At 48.0% G+C, this 19,674-nt stretch overlaps 1 protein-coding gene across 3 annotated transcripts in view; it reads right to left on the bottom strand.

The window, feature by feature from the left end:
* PTPRT (protein tyrosine phosphatase receptor type T) overlaps positions 1-19,183 on the bottom strand; it is a 918,862-nt gene extending 899,679 nt beyond the window's left edge. For 2 of the 3 annotated variants that reach the window (XM_040981457.1, XM_040981458.1), the window contains exon 1: positions 18,907-18,994. In XM_040981457.1, coding sequence (XP_040837391.1) covers positions 18,907-18,994 — 88 coding nt within the window. Of the gene's footprint in view, positions 1-18,906 lie in introns of all 3 variants that reach the window. The other variant, XM_040981459.1, reaches the window with a different exon arrangement.
* Positions 19,184-19,674: the final 491 nt, after the last annotated feature.

The raw sequence follows: 19,674 nt of genomic DNA, 5'->3' as shown, positions 1-19,674 counted from the left end.
AACAACTATGGGAAGACAAGAAAACCATTCTTGGTGCCCGGGCCATACAGAAGTAGGTAGCAGCCCAGTCGAGCCCTACAGGATACCATTTGCCATCACTTAGGCTACATTCAGTTGAATAACCGGGCAGTGTAAAGGTAGGCAGGAGGTGACATCGGGAGCTAAATCTTGCAGTCAGAAAATGGTGGTGTGGAACTGCCGCTTTATTTATTCCAAGCACAAGAAGAGCAATTTCAAACAGGGGAGGGCCACAGTCTGATTTATGCTTTTAAAAAATTACTTTGGCAGTAGTGTAGCAATTCTGATGGTGTCATCAACTTCCTGGAAAAAAATGTGTCAATAGGGAGCAGAATACTGTCCTCTTGATTAAACAGTCCGGGACAAACCGCCTTCCCAACAAAAGCTCTGAGGATACCCAGCAACCTCTCCCCGCATGCGAATCACTGATGGGTTTTTTATTGTTCTTTAATGTGGATTTCCAGCCCACACTCTCAAAGATTTCCCCAATTGCTTCCTACACTGCACATGGCCTTGGAGGTGTTAGAAAAAGCCCAACATATCATGTGTGTTCTTTCATTTGATTTCCATGCACAACTGAAATTATATGATCCGTAACTAATGGAAACTGAATAATCTAGGGGACACTCTGTGCCATGGACAGTGCCTGTCTCTGACTTTAACATATTGCCATGAGTACTGGTATTTTTACATTTTGATTTTCCACTCATTTCTATAATGAAAATAATGCTATCACAGCTGAACAGAGGTGGTAGGTGAGAAAAACTGGCCTTGTGGGCAAACAGTAGAGTGTTAACAGTGTCAGCTGGTATTGTAAAGAACAAAGTCAACACTGAGAGCATGGATGAATAATGAAGAGAACTGCACATTTTTCTCCCTAATTCTGCCTTTCATGAGAGAAATGGTTGTCAAAGTACTTGGCCCTTTAAGGCTTCACTGGGTTCCCCCCGGACACCCCTTTTGAATCCTCCACAGCTATAGCTTGACCTCCGCACCTACTCTTGAACTGCCCCTGACACTTCACCTTAGCCCAGTGCCCCAGCAGAGAAGTGCTACCATGTTCACTCAGCCCCCTAAATACCTTTACTCTTGACATTCTCTGACCTCTTTTAAAAAACTAAAATCCTCAAGACCTCAGGCAAGATCCAGGCTTGTTTCTGAATCCTGGTTCCTTCACATCCCTTCTATAATAGAAACAGATGATGGCTGTGTGTCAGGGTTATCATGACAGTGAAAGGAAATCCCTCGTTTCAGGACAAGCATTTGACATGTCAACCAAGGCACACACATAACCAAACCAATTCTACCAGAATTGTCCATCTGCTTCCTTCCACCTCTTAATTCAATGGCAACACTTGCCATACCAACAGAAATGAAGCATTTTGTGGTAAGGCTTTAAAACGTCAAAATTTAAAAAAAATGAATAAAAACAGGAATTTGAGATACAGGTCCATGGGGGAAAACTCAAAGATAGTCCTCAATGACCTACCTCTACCTCCAAATACTCATAGCCTTATGCCATGCTCCCTTTGAGAGTGGGCTGAGCTAGTGACTCCTCCAACCCACAAAATATGGTGACAGTGACAGGACGGAATCTCTGTGACTGTCTTGCTGCACGTTACACAGTGGTACAGGCCACTGTGCTGGAGAGGCCAAGGATGACCTCAACCCCTAAGGAACAAAGGGGCTCAATCCTCACCCTACAAGGTAATTTACAGGATCCGAACTGTCACTCCGATTTTAATTTGCCAAGCCACTTTCCTGCAGAAGTATCCTGCTGTCACTTTCTATAGAAATTTTCAAAGAACAGATTAAAGGCTGGTTCCTTCTAAAGAACCACTATACTACATGAAACCAGTCCCAATCCACTGCCTCCAATAAAGGGATGTTAACTGCCAAATCTTCCTAGGTGAAGCAGGTGACGAAGGACAGCGTCAAACCACACCATAGACACCCTTGAGTGTAAGAGCAAGAGAACATGACAACACCTGGCCTGGCCTGCCTCACATTAGGGGTATGCTTGGATGGATCTGGGCCCTGGAATCATTTGGATCAGATGGGCATCATGAGGGAGGAGGCCTCCACAGCTGGGGGAGCCCCTAGGGGTTACTGTCTCATGATTTGCTATTAAAGCCTCTATTCCACAACATCCTCCTAAGAAAGCTTGACTTTACAATATCAGAGATTTGCAGGTAGTTAAGTTTCATGCTCTAATTCAATTTATTACTCCAAATGCTTAAATCCAAAGTTCATTAGACCAGAAGAATCATGTCCAATGCTGTAGTCGATACCTTTAAGACCTATGTGTATGCAATGCAATGAGAGGATATATGTAAAAATGTAACTGCATAAGGTTGCATAAAAACTCAATCACTGGAATTAAAGAAGACAACTTAGCCTTTTCATACAACTCAGCATTATCAACAAAAAGACCAACTACTAGACAGGGAGCTCAACCCTCTTTTTCTCTGCTGACATTACAGCTGCCATGTCTGAGTCTCCATCCTCCACCAGGCAATAAGCTAGCGCATCCAGGGCAAAGCGTGCCCTCACTGCCCACGTACCCGGCAGCTCCAGCTCCTCAGTGTACTGGGATTTCACTGCCGCTGCTTCCAGCCTTCCTTTCTCTTGCATAGCAGTCAGACCTTCACTCCTTTTATTTACCACCCCTGTGAACATGTCTCCTGGAAGAGCCTATCTGCCTCCTTCTAAATCTTCAAAGCCTAGAAGTCACATAAAATTGGCGAGAAGTCTCCTAAAACTTTTGGTAAGGTAAGAGCTCCTAGTTGCTGGGGGAGGGGATGGCAGACGGGCCATGTGCATGCTTAGATTCATCTAGAAGCTCAGAGCTCTTACAGTTTTCTCTAGGCTCTGCAATGTGCATTACAAGGCAAACCTTTTCAGCAGCAGTGTTTGGATGAGAGTTCTTTACGCAGCATCTCATGGATAGCTTTATTTACATAAGCTCTCACCAGTGCCCACCAATTGATGTAGACATGTGTATGCATGATACACAACAGCAATGAGACCAAAGATGTACCAGACAATACGGAGGAAAATCCTACTTAAGAATGGTATTCATTTTCACACTTCTCACTCACAACTTTATGTACTTCTAAAAGCTCCTGGAAAATGGAAGTTTAGTTTTGTGCAAAATAATCTAGAAACCCAGGGCCAACCTTGTAAATGGCTATACAGCATAGAAAGTTGCCAGTTTGCATGCTGGCTGCTTTACTTGTAATCTAGTTCTCTGCTAATAAATAGCTTAGGAAAAGCAGCAAAGAATGGCTCAACTATTCAGGCCCCTGTACGCATACAGACGACCCAGAAGAAGCTCCTGGCATCTGACTTCAGCCTAGCCCAGTGCCAGCCATTGTGGCTATCTAGAAAGTAAACCAGTAGATGGATGATTGATATCTCTCTCTAATTCTCTCTCTACTCCCTCTCCCAGCCCCTTTCCTCCCCCTCTCTGTACAACTCTTTCAAATAAATAAACACATCTTTGAAAATAATTAAAAATCTTTTGAAACCCATCCATATGAGGGGTCTTCAGATAGTTTGTGGAAAATGCACATTATAGAAAAACTATGTGTGGATTTTTTAAGTGTAGTTTAATCCACTTTTCCCACAAAGTTTCTGAAATCCCCTAATAGATCAATTCATGCGTCCATTACTCCTGTCCTTTGATCAAAGATTTTCCCTACACAGAGAAGGAAGGATTTCAGCGTCTCCCGCAGTGGAACCCAGTATCAGTACAGATGAGAATGAAAATATTTCCAGATTATAGCAAGTTCAAGTTACCTTATCAGCTTTTCCTAATGAAGAGCAAGAAACTCTAAAATCCACTAATGAAACAAATCCACCACCTGGTTCATGCATGAACTACCAGCTCTCCAAAAGACATTACCATCCTGATCCCCACTGCTACCACCACCTGCCACGTACTGCACCGGCACCATCTCAATCCTCACACACCCTTTGCCCGGCTGTTAGAACTGCTCCATTTTGCAGACAAGCCATATAAGCCTGGAAGAGTACAGTACCAGGCCCAGGGACACACAATCAGCAAGCAGCAAGAGCCAGTGTCTTGATTCAGGTCTCCCCAGCTTCAATGCCTACTATCTTTCCAGCATATTAACTCTCAGCACAATACAATTAAAGGTAAATTATTCACTTACAGCACAACCAGTTTTTGCAATGCAAAAGATCTTTCTGAGTCTTCCTGGGCTTTGAAGTTTGGAATAATGCTGTTCTGAAAGTGAACATTGCTGACTGAAACCGAGGGGAGCCACCCAGTAGTTGTGTGGTTTTGAACAAGTCACCTAATCTCCGTAAGACAGCTTTGCAGTCTAGTGGTACTCTGAGGATTCATGAGACCACATGCAGCACAGACACTTGATCATGGTCAACAACACACAGAAGGTGCTTTAAATACTCTTTCCTTAACTCATCAGTTATCATTTCTCTTCAAAAAAATACTGGTGGATATTTCTGGTTGACAGATTTGAAATAAACTGGCTGCTATAAGACAAAACAGAATTTTCAATTCACTATCAACAAAAGTAATCCAAGAAATCACTTCACATCCAGCATTAAATGAGTATCCAGTGTGTGCAGGAACAGAGAAGGGCACTGGGGATCATCTGTGCACAAGACAAAGTCCCAATGCTGCTGGAGCACAAACTCTAGCAGAAAAGGGTTGGAAAATGAACAGGAAGGTTGTTTCTGAGACTTAGGGGCTAGGTCAGTGGCAGCAAAGCTCCCTTCACCTGGCCAAGATGGAGGCTGACCTCCAGATCAGAGTGGGACTTACTAGCCAAAGCCCCACACTGGATCAGTGATTCCTCCTCCCCAGATTAGCAGTTCTCAAAATGTCCACGCCTACCAGAATTGCCTGGAAGGATCCTGAAATCACAAATTGCTGGGCCCCACACCCAGAGCCTTTGATTCCCCAAGTCTGAGGTCAGATCCAAAAAATGTCCACTTCTAACAGGCTGCCTGGCCACAGACAGCACTCTGAGGACTGCTGACCCAGGCGGGACACAGACACTCCAGAAAGCAAAGAGCAGGATGTGAGAAAGAGCCAACAGCCCTCCTCCTGGTGCTGCCCAGCCACTAAACACAACCAGAAGACACAGGACAAACGAGACCAGCTCTCCTGCAAGCTCCTGGAACCAGGACAGTTCAGCAAAAGATCCACAGCACAATTCCCTCCCCTGTGCACGTGCAAAGCTGGGCTGAGAGCGGCCCACAGTCCTAGCCTCCAGGCAGCTCAGCACCCTGGAAGGCCTTAACCTCAACCCCACTTCACAGACGCCTTCCATCACATTCTCTTGACAAGCTACAGCTGAAGTATGCTTTCTGTCCAGATCCAGAAAAATGCTACCCCAGCCCCCACAGCTCCTCTAGAGGTGACATCAAACAAATTTCTTCCCTAACTTTTCTGAACAAATAGGAATTTCACATGCAATTGGCAGGAACCAGCAGCCAGATCATTCCTAACAGAGCTTTGTGCATCTCGAAAGAGTACAAGAACAACCAATTCATCCAGCATTGCTAAGACGGACCCAGATTTTCAGTGAGCACTGAGGATCCCACATTTTGAAAACCACCCACATCCTGCTTACCCCAGTTGTGGAGCCTCATTCTTAAATTAAGCAGTCTCCATCAAGCTCCAACAACAGAACCACACCCAAAGAAACTGAGCGTTTACAGAGCGCTTCCTATGAGTGTGGCCCCATGCTCAACATTTTCCCAGAAACCACCTCTTTGATTCCTCACTGCCACCCTACAAGCAAGTTACCAAAATCAGCCTCATTTCACAGACAATAATTTTGAGGCTCAGAGGGCTCAGTTATTTGTCTGGGATCATCCATCTCAGACACCAGCACACACTGACTTAAGCCCAGACAGCCTGAAATTGAGCCTGTGCCCGTAATGAACCACCGTGCATGTTCCTTCACTGCAGGACAGAGGGGCCCACCCCCCAGACCCAATCCTATGACAAAGACAGCAAAAAACCAAAAGCGCACATTAGGGACCCAGCCTCAAACAGGCAGCCAGGACAGAAACTGAGCTGGTGTCCACTTGTTCTTAACTGTCGGTAATCAATGAAAAAGGTCAGTGGGGAGACAGTTGGTTCCTTCAGGAAAGCAGATAGCTTCAAAGTTGTCGAAACCAAAGATTCCCACAACAAAATCAGTGGTGTTCAACACAAAAGCACCTCCCAAACTCAAAGGCAGCCCCAACTAATGGTACAAGCTTCAACCTCTCAGCTGTAAAACTGGAATCAAAATCATGTGACTTAAATAAACTCCATAAACTACATTCAGCCAAAAAAAAGTGTTTTCCTAAAGTGCTATGCACAAGGCCATCAACTGGGATGAATTTCCAGCTATGAGGAGCCCAGAGCTGGAGTCAGAATCATTTCTATCCAGGAGCTTGACTTCTGCCCTGAGACAGATGAGAGTTTACCCCAGGGGACTACCCCTTGTAAGTCCGGAAGAGTGGAGACTCCATGGGGATACTGTCTTAGAAAGAACAGCCCCCTCTTCCAGACTCCTTATTACCATAAAGATCTTCTACCTTCAACATCTCCCAGTGGTTAGGAATTTGGACTGTGGCTGTGGTCAAGTGTGGCTGTGGCCAAGCCATGTGAAGCTCCAGGGAATCACTTTTCGTCCTTCCTTATGTGGCAGTGCTAGGTCTGCCTCCTGGGATCACCAGGAAAATTAAAAGGAGCCTCAGGCTTTCCCCGCAGCCAAGAAATCTCTGGGGCTTCATTTTCTCCTTAGTTATAAATTCAGCAAAGCAGGTGGCACAAAGTAGAGCAGAGAGCGCAAGTCCTGGCTGGCAGCGTAGATTCTAGCCTGGACTGCTGGGGCACTCACTCACTGTGTGCCCTTGAGTTCATCACTTAACCACTCCGATGCTCAGGTCTGATAATGATGGTGCTCTATACACTTGATTACTGACAATTAGGAAAGAATCTGCCTCTCTCTATGTTCCTGAAGTATGCATCAGTGTGAGTGTTCCCTATTTGGTAGTCATTCCACTCCTGTCTGTATTCCCCCGGTGCTCAATTTGGCTCCTTCATGCCAGACAGACTCACCCTGCTGCTCCTGCAATTTTCATAGCTTTTGTTTCTAGTTGCCATGATCCCCTCATCATCCAGCATCTCACCCAGTGGTTTGCCACCTCCTCATAGGTTGTGTTTTCCATTCCAACAGGAGCCAAGCGCTCATCTCCTTCTAGTTCCTTGGCATCCCAGGAGAGTGAGTCTCAGCCGTCACATTGGGGTCTGGAAGGTTCTAACAGTTGGAAGCACAGAGTCCTAGACACAGGTTCAGTTCCATCACACAATTTATGCCTTGGCCAAACAATGGATGGCATCAGAAAAACAAAACTGATCTACTGGAAGAAAGGACAGATCCTTAACATACATAGCCTCACCAAGGATCTCAGGTAATCTGATACTCAGGAGATCAAAAATTCCAAAGTCAGAGTCATGGAGCGCCATCCTTTAAGATGTGGGGTCATTTCACAGATGGAGAAACAGTGCCTAGGTGCCCAGAATCTCTATAAACATGGAAACGATAGTTCAACCTTATATCTTTGTGGCCAAAGTACCTTTCTGAAGCCTCAAGAGAAAGCAGAGGCAAAGTCCATCCCAGAAGGATTCAGTGACGTTCCTCCAGGTGGGGAGTGGGTACGAGGAAGCTCCTTCCTGGGGGCTCCACGAGCCAAAAGGGACTATGCAGGAGAATGACACTGAAGGCCCCTCCAGCAGAATCCCAAGAACTAGTGCTCAGACGTCTGCCCAAGTCTGCAGCACTTCACTTCCTTCCTGCCCAGATGCAGATGGCCTCCAACTCCAAAGAGATCCTCGGTACAACTCTGAAATCAGCCTCCACAAAGAAACTCGAATTAAAAAAAAAAACGACAATTGAAGAAAAACACCACATACACACACGGTGTTTTAAATCCCCATCACTGTGATCTTACCAACAAATCTACAACTCCAAAGGTATCACATTTTAAGGAATAATTTCAGGATAGAAACAATACAAAAAGAAGTATAATTAACACCTCTGTTCTCTATCAAAAATTGCCAACTCATTTTAATAAATTTTCTTGAAGTATACCCCCTTTTCAAAGGAAAGAGAATATTACAAATGAGGCCAAAACATTCTTTTCCCACCTTTCTAGCTGCATTCTTCCCAGGCCTATTCTAAGGAGTGTAGCCTTCTTTTCTTTTGCTTGTACTGACAAAAACATACAGTTTGATTACTGATACATGTTTGACTGTTACATTCCTAAAAGTGGCTGTTTTTCTTCCCACAAAAGAGGATATATAGTCTTGCAGATGCTCAATTTGGTTCATGAACCAAAAGAGCAAGATATTTGTAAACGTTCCTTAAATAGATGCTCAGATTATTGGCACAAGATTGTGCAAGATGCTGATATATAGATACACAGATGATAAACAGAGACATGCAATATCATTGCATCAGCTTCTTCTGTGTACAAATAGGATGCAGCCATTGTTGAGGATGGCAGAGCAACTACACACCCCATTAGTGAGCCAACAGGAGAGAAAAGACCAAACCAAGATCCATATTGGTCTTATATAGTCATCTCACTTCCAGGATATCCTGTATATTCGGCTAAATAAATCAAAACCTTCTAAGTGTTTGGGAGCACACATAAGGTCTCTATAAGCTTACCAACAACCCATCTGAAAGTACCCTTTTGATATCAAAGTGGGACAGGTATGATAAACACACCCTGGCCACCAAGTAGAATGCTAACGTAGGAATCAAGGAATCAAATAGGCCTGAAGCACTAGAATTTTCAAAAAGCTAAGTCTGTACGACTTCATCCACTGTTACTCTCCCTCCAACTACTAGGACCTACACATAATAAGAGAGGAATGAACCCAAGGCAAAATGCCTAGGATTGTCCATGTGAGACAAACAATAGCCAGAACTAAGACTCTCCAAAAGAACTGGCACCTCAAAAGGAAGACGGGCCCAAACGTTAAGTCAAAAATCTGTAGAATACAAAAGAATGTTCCCAAAATACACATCTGAAAAGGAAACCTGAGATCAAGGAGGTGCAAGAATTCCTAGAACCCCAAAGGAGGTTCTCGGGAGTCAGCAACATTCCAGGACAAATGGCAGCTGCTGAGGTTTGAGAGACACTGAACAAAGCTGCCGCCTCACGACGTCACCTCTCCAGAGAGCAGCAACGTGGGGACGATACATGCTTCATGCTCTACACGCGGGGAGAGCAAAAGAATAAAAGTAAGAAACCAATCTTCACCAACCCTCACTACAAAAAGTCACCCAGCAGAACTTCAGGACAATGGTCCCCAGTTAGTTTAAAACAAAGAAACTCTTTTAAAATATGTGTACAGTTTTTTATAGGAAGCAGTGGCCTTGGAACTCTGGAATTTGCTCAAATTAATTGCACTCTTCCACCAAAAGTGGTGTTCACAGGGTCAGGTCCTCATTTCTACTTGAATCAGGCACCCTCTGAGAGCAAAACATAAAGGACTTAATCCACCTGGAAAATTCCTCATGGGTCCCATAGTTCTTTAGCAAACCTACCTGAAATTGCCTCAACACAACGCAACCCAAGTGTGGAAGAGCAGGCCTCCACATCGGTCCAGGCTCCTTCGTTTGGGGGAAGATAAGCATCCTGGACCAGAGCCAGTGGAGACACAGGGAGAAAGCTGGCAATGAGCCTAGCTTCCCCAGAACCAGAAGCTTTGGGAAAATCACGGGCAGTCTCCATTCCACCGCAGCCGCGACATGAGATGGCTCACAATCTTGGCTCAAGATCTTATTTTCTGAGCCAGAAACCACTCCTCCTCTTCCAATATTCATACTGCCCACCACTAAAGGGGAAAACATAAAACAAAAGGTGAAGAAGTCGTAAACGATCAATAATGTCAGGCAGAGGGACGATTCACCAAACAAATAAACTAATGAACAGTTACAGCATCCAGGGCTGTGGATCTGTGAGAAGGAGCAGCACCGGGTACAGAAACGACTGAACACAGAGCTACTACACAAAGCAGGGCAATCTCCTTGACCCAGGCCCATGAGGTGCTGCTGTGCAGGTTCCACACAATCATACGCAGCACCCCTGGCCCACACACGTAGAAACATTAAGTCCCTGCCCACTCACAACAGGAGGGGTGCTTGGCACCCAATCTTGTACAGGCTTGGCAGAGATAAAGGGAACACTGGATTAAATGACAAACTGCTCAAATAACCAAGGGGAGGTCAAACATTTCCCCAAGGTGGCTGCCAGGTGAACTCTAGGTGTCATTCCCCAGCTGGCTTTGTAGAAAAAGCTCAACAGGACTTGAGGCTGGAGCCACTGTAAACTGGTGGTGTCTCCATTGGCACAGCCTAGACAGGCAGCACCATCATCACCACTCTCTCCCTGAACATACAGTCCAATGTCCCATCCCCATGAGGAAGTCCACCTGGATTTTGATAAAAGCTCCTTTCTTGGAGCCTGCTATGGAGCCCTACTATGGCTGCCTCCTCTGAGCCTCCATGTGTCAAAATTGAGTCCCCAATCTATGGTATTGAGAGGGTGAAAACAGTTAGGAATAGAGATGGCTATTAAGTCGGAGGCCCCATGACTGAATCCAAGAACTTTCTAACAAGAAAAACACATATACACTCATTTCTTGCCACACGGTTTCTCAAACAGTGAGCGGGTCATCAACATAATCTCTTTTCTTTACAAAGTGAACCTGAGCTGGGTAATGAAAAACAGACTAACACCGTCTCCCCCTTACAACTATCCTGGAAAAATACTGTGGCCAAATTTCCACCATGATGATAATGATACTACCACAATAGCAGTCAAAAGAATCAGATGTGACCTGTTTTGACCTGTATAATAATTTTCATGTGTATATCAGATCTTTTAATTACTGTAACTCATTAAATTCTGAGATTTTTATATGACCATAATGAAAAGACTCCAGAGGTGGTACAATCTGAGTGGGCTAAAAGATGCCCAGAAAACATACATGCATTATGGGCGGGTGTGTATGCATGGGGGTGCGTGCAGGTATACACGTGAGTGTATGTGTGGCTGTGATGTGTATGTATGGCAGTACATACAGGTTTGTCTGTGAGAGGATGTGTGCATGTGTGGGTGTGTCTGTCCATGTGTATATGCAGACATGTGCATGAGAATGCTTCTAGAAAAGTTCACATTTGACTTTGTGAACTGAGTAGAACTGATGGCCCTCCCTGGTGTGGGCAGACAGCATCCACTCCACCGAGGGTCCAAGTAGAGCAAGGGAGTTCACTCTGTGCTTGAGCCGGCGTCTCCTGGCACTGGACATCACTGCTCCTGGTGGCACTGGACATCACTGCTCCTGGGTTTTTTTTTTAAATTTTCAGACTCTTAAGACCAGAATTGATGGCACTGCTCCTCGCATTGTCAGGCCTTTCAACTTACAGACTCAGGAAAGCTGATACTGTAAGTGACAAGAGATCACGAGATTTTCTTGGCCTTCCCAACTGTGTGAGCCAATTCCCACAGTAAATGTCCTCTTTGGATTAGCCTCCCCTATTACAGCCAGGTGTATGTCCTACTGGTTCCTGTTTGTAACACAGGGCTCTTGTGGGATTCCTTCCCCATGGAGTGTGGGGTTGACCTGCGGGCCTACCTTTGACAGAAAGAATTCACAGGGTGTCATCTTCAAAATTATGTTACCAAAATCTGAAATTTCATCTCACTCACACTATCTTCCACCCTCTCCCTTGCTCATGCTGATGGGGAAGCCTTATGACGAGCACCTGAGCGAGGTCTCTCCCCAGCAGCTCACCAGGAGCTGGGGCCCTCAAGGCAACGGCCCATGGGAATGAGCCCTGCCAAACACCACGTGAGTGAGCTTGGAAGTAGATCCTTGCACACCTGAGCTAGGTTGCTTGCAGCCTTTGAGAAACTCAAGGCCAGAGGACCCAGCCAGACCCTTCATCCAAAGAAGACGATAAAGTCCGTAGCTTTGGGAGAGCAACTGGCTGCACAGCCATAGATAACCAATGCTGTTTCCCTAGAATGAAAATCAGATCCCTTCTCTTTCCAGGAGTTGACATCAATAAACACTAATGCTGAGCCCATACACAGGAAAGCCTATTCCAAGACACTTAAAAAATAAAAAAATGATGACATCAATTTCTTCCCGAGAGTAACTTAAGCACTGAGGAAGACAATGTGACAAAATTATCTTTAATTAGGACTTTCATTTTCCACAAGGTCTCATCCTCAACTAGCTTCACAAAACCAAAGAGATGAAACCATCACAAACACATGCTCTTGAGAGCATCTTCCCATTCTATCCCTAACCTTACTCTGCACTACACCAACGGGCCAACAAAAACGTGCCACCCAGATTGTGATGGCCCCTCAAAAAGGGATCAGAGCCCTTTAGCGGTCGACTACATGTCAGGAGCAGAACATCTAGCAAGGAGCCTCAAGGTCTTTACTGTCACAGAACAACAGGGACCCTCTCAGAGATGAAAAAGGCTTGCAAATGGCTTACACAAGCTCTCACTAGCCCAACAGTGATCACTTGGGCAGACGACAACAACAACAACAAAAATCATAATTACAGTCAATTAAAGGAAGTCAAGACTATCCAAGGCCACTAATACATAACGATGACCTAACATCAAGCACTCCTGAGGAAAAGTCCTGCCTGTCGATGCGAAGCTGCTCGTTCATGCTCAGCTGCAGAGAGATGAGTGCGTGATCCCTGCAGGATGAAGAGGACTCTCCCACTATCCAGCAGAGAGCTACCAGGAAACCAGGCTTGTGATCTTCAGATAAAACAGCAGCAAGGCCAAGTCCAACGGGGCCAGAGAAGACAGGAACGTCCTGGCACAGCAAGAGCCAGGGGTACTGATGGGGAGCTGTGGCTAGCATTTCCAAAACCCTAGCAGGGATGTGGATGGCTGTGGATGGCAGGAAGCTCGGGGCTTGCAAATGTATCTTGAAGAGCAGCATGTGGGCCAACAGAATGAGACTCTTCCTGGGGTGGAAGAGAAAGGCAGGTGTGTGCGTGTGTGTGCGTGTGTGTGCTTGCACGCACACTCATTGTGTGCATAGGGGCAGGGAGGCAGCCCGCACAGAGCAGTTCTCTCCCCACTGGCAGCTCTTGAACTCAGACAAAAATCAACAGGCCCAAAACTGTGGCATCTACTCCTGGCCCAAGAAGTTCCGCTGGAATTCCTACAGCTTTGGCTTATCAGAAAAGAAACATGAAGAGTGGTCCCACCTCCTCCACCCCTACACTCACTCCCACCGAGACTACCTTACCAAAACACCAGAGGCACAAAGCACTCAATTCTTCTAACATGACAGACATCCCCAAATTATTCCTCAAAAACGCATCCTTTCAATCGGGGATACTCAGTGAACAAAGCCAACCTAATTGCTCAGATCCTTATCAGAACGTGACGGTCCTAAACTTCTGAATTTTTTTTTTATGAAAAAGAGGAAAACACTAGTTCATGGATTTTAGTTCACAGCATAAAGAACCTAAAATGGACAGAAGGAGTGAGTGTCTCACAACCAATTGAAACAACCACCCAGCTGGGAAACTGGCAAGAGATAAGTGATATCCTGCCCAAGAACCTGACTGGTGCCAGAGGCTGAGCTTGGCAAAGTGCAGGAATGCCCTCCAGCTCTTCCAACACCAGGGCACCAGTCTGTTCTCCCACATGCCAGCTCCATCAGTTCTACCACAGCAACACAGCTCATCAGGACCCTGGGGCAGCCGAGGCCTACTCTTCTGCTTACCCGAAGGCTCACTTTCCAATAAAAGCAGCAGCACCTTTAACATTGCATTCATGGGAAGCAAGCAATTCCACGATCCTTCATGAGCTCAGTTATACAGTCATCATCACACAGGGTGTGCAAGTCCTTCCATCAACCCACAATGTTCTCATGCCCACTTTATATAAACCGCCGCTCCCAGGTCCAGCCTCAGGCAACCACCAGTCTGCTTTCTGTCTCTACAGCTTTGTCTGTTTCTGAAGAGTATGTGTCATACGCTTTCTGCATCTGGCTTCTTTCACTCAGCATTTGAGTGGCTCAGACACTCTTTACCAGGATGTCCCAATGAGCGGAGTCACCATGGAACGACACACAGATTGTTTTCATTTGGGGCTGAAATGAATCCTGTTGCTATGAAAGGTCAGACCTGTCTTTCGCTCGGCACGTGTTCTCATTTCTTTTGGGTAGACTCCTAGTTGTGCTGCAACTACTGGATCCTGTGACAAATGCAGGTTTGCCTGTTTCCAGAAACTGCGACACTGCTTCCCAAAATGGCTTCAACATCTTTCAGCCCCTCTAGCATCCAATAAAAATCTTAAGTTGAATATTTAGGAAACATGAAAGCCTATGTATCCTTTCCACTTACAGCCAGCAGGTGTGGGTGTGTCGAGCACACTTCGGCAGCCTCGCTGCAGGCGGGGAAAAATGAAGTCTGCGCCAGCACTGACATCTGGAGATACAACAGGTCCTAATGCTCACCGTTTCTCACTGGTACCCTGTCCTTCTGCCACTCCACTTTACTGACACATAAATCCCCACTTCGCACAGCTGACTTCTGCTGGGCCCTTGTTGTCTCTGGCTAGAATCTTCCCTGAGTCTTTGTATCTCCTTTTTGGTTCCTACAACTCTCACCAACAGGTGATAAATACATAAGATAATTCCTCCCTCTCAACAGGAGACAGAAGTGTCCGGCAGAGCCACATCTCCTGCTGAATAGCATGGCCCCAAATGGTCACCCAGGCTCCTCTGGACACAACACTGCTGATCACAGAGGTCTCTTTGGCTTTATCTGATTGTCATTCATTCATTTAAGCACCGGTGCCTTTCTTCTGCTCCAAACCAGCCTGACTGCATTTATAAGATTTCAAGAGACACTCCGCTTCCTCTTAGCTACACAGTGTCGGCTCTTAGGCCCAATCCTGTAATGTATTTGCAAACATTATTACACTTGTCGGACACAGTTTGTTTTCCATAATCTCCCTGCCTTTTTATTTATTTGTTGCAATGCCGTGGCCCTGTTTTCTTGTTGTTTGCTTGTTTAGCAAGTGCAGAAGAAGATGTTTCCTCCCTCAGTCCGAGTGCTATCCACTTAATTTCTAGGTTAAGGATGAGTTGGGAATGGAGCAGGAGACACAGGCTGCAAGAAGACAGTGAGGCGGGAGGGTGGTAGGCGCAAGAAAAAACAGATCCAAGAGCTTGCTTGTTGCAACACAATCCTGTGAGGAGTTTTTCTATCAGCTGTAATTCAAAAGGTAAAATGTGCTGACAACTCTACTTTCCGTATCTAAACCTCTGAGTGGTCAAATTTACGAGGGTCAACTGTTAGCAATTGTCAGCTAATACGTCTTTGTAAAAGCAGCTGCAGAAAATCAAGTTTCCTAAAAAGAAGAAAAAGCTGAAAACCATCAGCAAGCTAAACCATCCCTCCGTCAGCACAGCTTAACATCCGTGACTTCCCCTGTCAGACTCCGAGTAGGAAATCAGAGGTAAGTCACTGAGCAGGCTCACCTTGTGGGTGAAGCGCCTTCGCAGCACCGGACAGCACTCTACTCCCTCGGCACACACTGTCTTTTTTAGTTTGCAGCAATCCAGTGAAGTAGCTATTGTTATCCCCACTTTACAGATGAGAAGCTGGGGATCCATGAAGATAAATGACTTGCCCAAGCTGGCACAGCTAGTAAGAGGCAGGGGCGAGATTCAAACGGAGGACTTGGGACTCCAAAGCTCATAGTCCTGCACTCTAAATAAGGCTGCCTCCAGAGCTAAACCCCTCCAGCCCCTAGAGACTCAACCATCTCTTCATCATCATCAATAAATATTTATCAAGGGCCATGCCTACACAGCATCGCCCCTGTTTCCACAGCAACACGCTGCCAGAAAGCCATGAGAGAATCCCAAGCTTCAAAGACCGACGCGGTAACATCCTCTGCTCACAGCTCTGAAAGGTATGGCTACACTACTACAGGGGACGCTGTGTCAGCGGGCAGCCTGCAGCATGCAGGGGCTGTGCCAGGCACAAGCCGGGAGGAATGAAGTACCACAGAAAGACCATGGGCTGGAACCCAAGGAGATGGGCTGGGTTTGCTGCGTGTTGCCAATTGTTGGGGGAACAGAATCCAAGACGGGTTTACACATTAATTGTTCTTTTATTAGGAGGCAAATAAAGCACTCCTGGACAGAGAGGAAGATTCCACTGCACTGTTAACTGCTCCCCAGACGTACCCAGCAGCAATTATCAACTTAAATGACTATATTGCCAACAACTGCGATCTCAAGTCGGTCCCCTCCAAGATCCATTTTCGCCCTCAATGTACAGGCTCTAAAACCCATCACACAGGCATTAACCGACCGCTCATCTGGCTGACTCTCCGTCTTCCCACAGCCCTAATCATGTTTTGCCATCCTGCTAACAGGCTATTTTTAAACGTTATTTTTACCATCACCTCTTACACAAATCGTCACGGCTGCTGACACACACATTAGAGGAGGAGGAAATTGACTTTTGATGACAAGTTTCCACGTCTGACGTTTGGACACGGTGACCAATATGTTACAGCAAAACGCAGGCACCGGGATGGAAGCTTACAAATTGAAACTGCTTTCAAAAGTAGGAAGCTAAGATCAAAAGAAGGTGCAGAACACAACACTGAGTTTCAAAATGGGATCATCTACACAAACTCACCAAAAGTTTTTATAAGGATACTGGAGAGGGAATCAAGCTACCCTCACGCTCTATGCTGGACGTGGATTGCAGCGATTTCTGCATTTAGCACAGCAAGACGATAAGCCCATTTTAAAAACAGAGCGTGCCATTCCTGCATCTACACGTACAGATGTTCATGAGAAAACCAAGGGGGGAAATCGAATTTAAATGGTCGAGGTAGCATTAAGCCAGAAAGGAGAGAACAGATATATACAGAAAATCCCTATTTCTACAAACGCATCAGGCTTAGCATGCATCAAATTTCCAACACAAGCTAATCTCACTCCTTTAAGGAGCCCCAGGAACGAACGCAGCCAGTTGCTAAATATATGCTAAGGCAGGTTTGCAAAAGCCAGCCCAGTTCAGGTAGAATGGAAAGAAACATATGGTGTCTTAACAGATTTCTTCCCAAACTGTTCTCCAGCATTGCTTTTCTTTCCCAAATGTGCCCAAGAGCAAACAAAGAAAAGGTGCTGGCTCCTCACACTTCTCTAAATGTTTTAACAAAAGGCTGCTGAATAAACACATTACTCATTTAAAAAATTGAAAAGAAGTTCTATTCCTGAGATGAAAGCAACTGGATTTGCATTTTAACCGTTGTGGGCGAGCGCCACCTGGCGGGAGCATCCGGAGGAGCGTGCGTTCAGCACTGGACAGCTGCCCGAGCCGCCACGGGTTTACCCAAGAGCCGCTTGAGGCCCGCGGTGGAACATTTTCTGATTATGTTTTTGCGGCGAGAACGAGAACACTATTAGCGTCAGACCCGCCGGTCAGGCCTTAAACGGTGGCAAAACTCTTGCGTGACGCATCAAGCCCGGGTTCCCAGGTCCGCTGGGAGCACTCTCCCTCGCCAAACTAGAGTTGTGCACTATCTTGAGATCCGTGCTACAACTGTCCCTTCGCTCGCCTGCATCACCGTCGCCCACATACACAGGAGACAGGGGGCCCGTACTCAGTCTCTGCTAAATGTCCAATTCTGGGGCATCTCCAACGGAACGTCCCTGCTGAGAACAAACATACTCCTCACCTCCTTCCCTCTTCTTCTCCCCCCTCCCCGCCCCTTTCTTTCGTTCTGCGGGAAAATGACAGGGGCCCAGCTGTTGCTTAGTAGTCCACAAAGAACCTTCGTCCAAGTCCCACCTGCTCAGCCCAGCGTGGCCACTCCTAGGCCAATGGGGCCCACAAACTTCAAACTGATATTAAACTTGAAAGTTCACCTGTGCCAACTCCTCCCTCGTTGCCCTACCTCCTAGGCATCCTCTCTGCAACCTCAAGGTTGCAGGTTGTCAGCAGCGGGGCTCGGTCTAAGACCTCCGGGGTGGTGGTGGCCTTATGCCCATCCCAGCATATGCTAGGAGCAGATCGGGGTACACGCCTCCCACTTCCCTCCATGAGAGCCGCCTTTGCTCACCTCCCGCCCGCGACCACACCCAGACAGGAGTCCCCCAAACTTTTCAGGAGCAGACGGGCCCACAGGCCAAAGGTGCTCCACGGGAAGGGCCCTAAGCCCGGCGCCCTTGTGTTCCAAATCTAACACTATGGGGCAGGATGCAGGCGTCGCTGACTTGGCTCCCAACACAAGTACCCCGGGAACCTTCGGTGGCTCAAGGGTGAGCTTATAGGAACGACGCGAGTTAACAGCAAGCCTGGCGCTCCCTGCGTCCCTAAAGAGAGAACGCCAAGTCAAGCCATAGCCCTGGCAGTCTCGGCCTACCCGAGACCGGAGCTCCCCTCCGGAAGAAGCGCGCGGCCCAGGGCGCTGGCCGCCCAGAGGCCGCTCCTCGTCCCGCAGCCCGCAAACGCTCGGGCGGCGGATTCCGACAAGTGGGAGGCAGCGCGTGGAAATACTCGCAACAGCCGCGCAAAGTTACTCCAGCCCAGGGGGGCGGCAGGAAAGTAACGAGGGAACTTCACCAAATGCCGGCTGCGAGGGGCCGGGCGCGCCGCTTCACGGTTTCCCGCGCCTGGAGGCTGTGAATCGGGCTCGGGTCACCGTCAGGACCTCCGGTCCGCGAGCCTGCACAACTTTGTCCTCGGCGGGTCCCGCGCGCATCCGGAAGCCCCGGGGAGACTGTGGCGGGTGCACTCACCTGCGGCGCTCTGCGCCCGGGCTCCGGGCAGAGGCGGCAGCTGCAGCCGCAGAAGCAGACCGAGGGCGAGCGCGGCGAGGCTCGCCATCCGGGCGGCGGCGGCGGGCGGCTCAGTCCCTTCCCGCGGGGGCCCGGGCCGGGACTGGGGCGGGCGCGGGGCGGCCCCGCATCGCCGGCGCGGCCGCGGCGTGTGCGCGCTGTTGGGCGCCCGGGCGGGCTCCGCTCGGGCTCCAGGAGCCGGCGCCGCTGCGCTCCGAGCCGAGGCGCGGCGCGAACTGAGGCGGGAGGCTGGGCGGGGGCGGGACGCGGGGGGCGGGGGGCGGTGTCCCCCGAGTCCTAACGCCGCCGCCGCCGCCGTCGCCAGGCCGCTCCGCCTCGGCCACGCACACACCCGTGCGCGTACGCCCGCGCCTGGCACACACGGGTTCCCCCGCGCACCCTCGCCGGGGCTGGCCGGTTCGGAGCCGCTCGCACACTCAGGCTCGTACCCACATCGCCCTCGCATCCGCACAACCCGCGGGGTCCTCGCCTTTTCGCCCCGCGCCGCGCTACGCAGCCGAACATCGTCTGCCTTGCGGGGGCGCAGGTACGGGGGCGGTCGAGGCGGGCGGGGGGGAGAAGACAGAAAGCTACGTTTGAATTCCGGGTGGGGAAACAGGTGGATGGGGGCAAGAGGGAGAGGGAGTAACGTTTGAGCTCTTGGGATGGGGGACAGGTGAAAGGAGGGAAGGGGTCGGCGAGGGAGAAGGCAGCGGTGTCAACTAGGGC

This window comes from Ochotona curzoniae, unplaced genomic scaffold, assembly GCF_017591425.1.
Source record: "Ochotona curzoniae isolate NIBS_2020 unplaced genomic scaffold, NIBS_Ocur_1.0 contig_3520, whole genome shotgun sequence".
NCBI lineage: Eukaryota > Metazoa > Chordata > Mammalia > Lagomorpha > Ochotonidae > Ochotona > Ochotona curzoniae.
The sequence above is the reverse complement of the archived record's forward strand: the minus strand, read 5'-3'. Positions and strand labels throughout refer to the sequence as shown.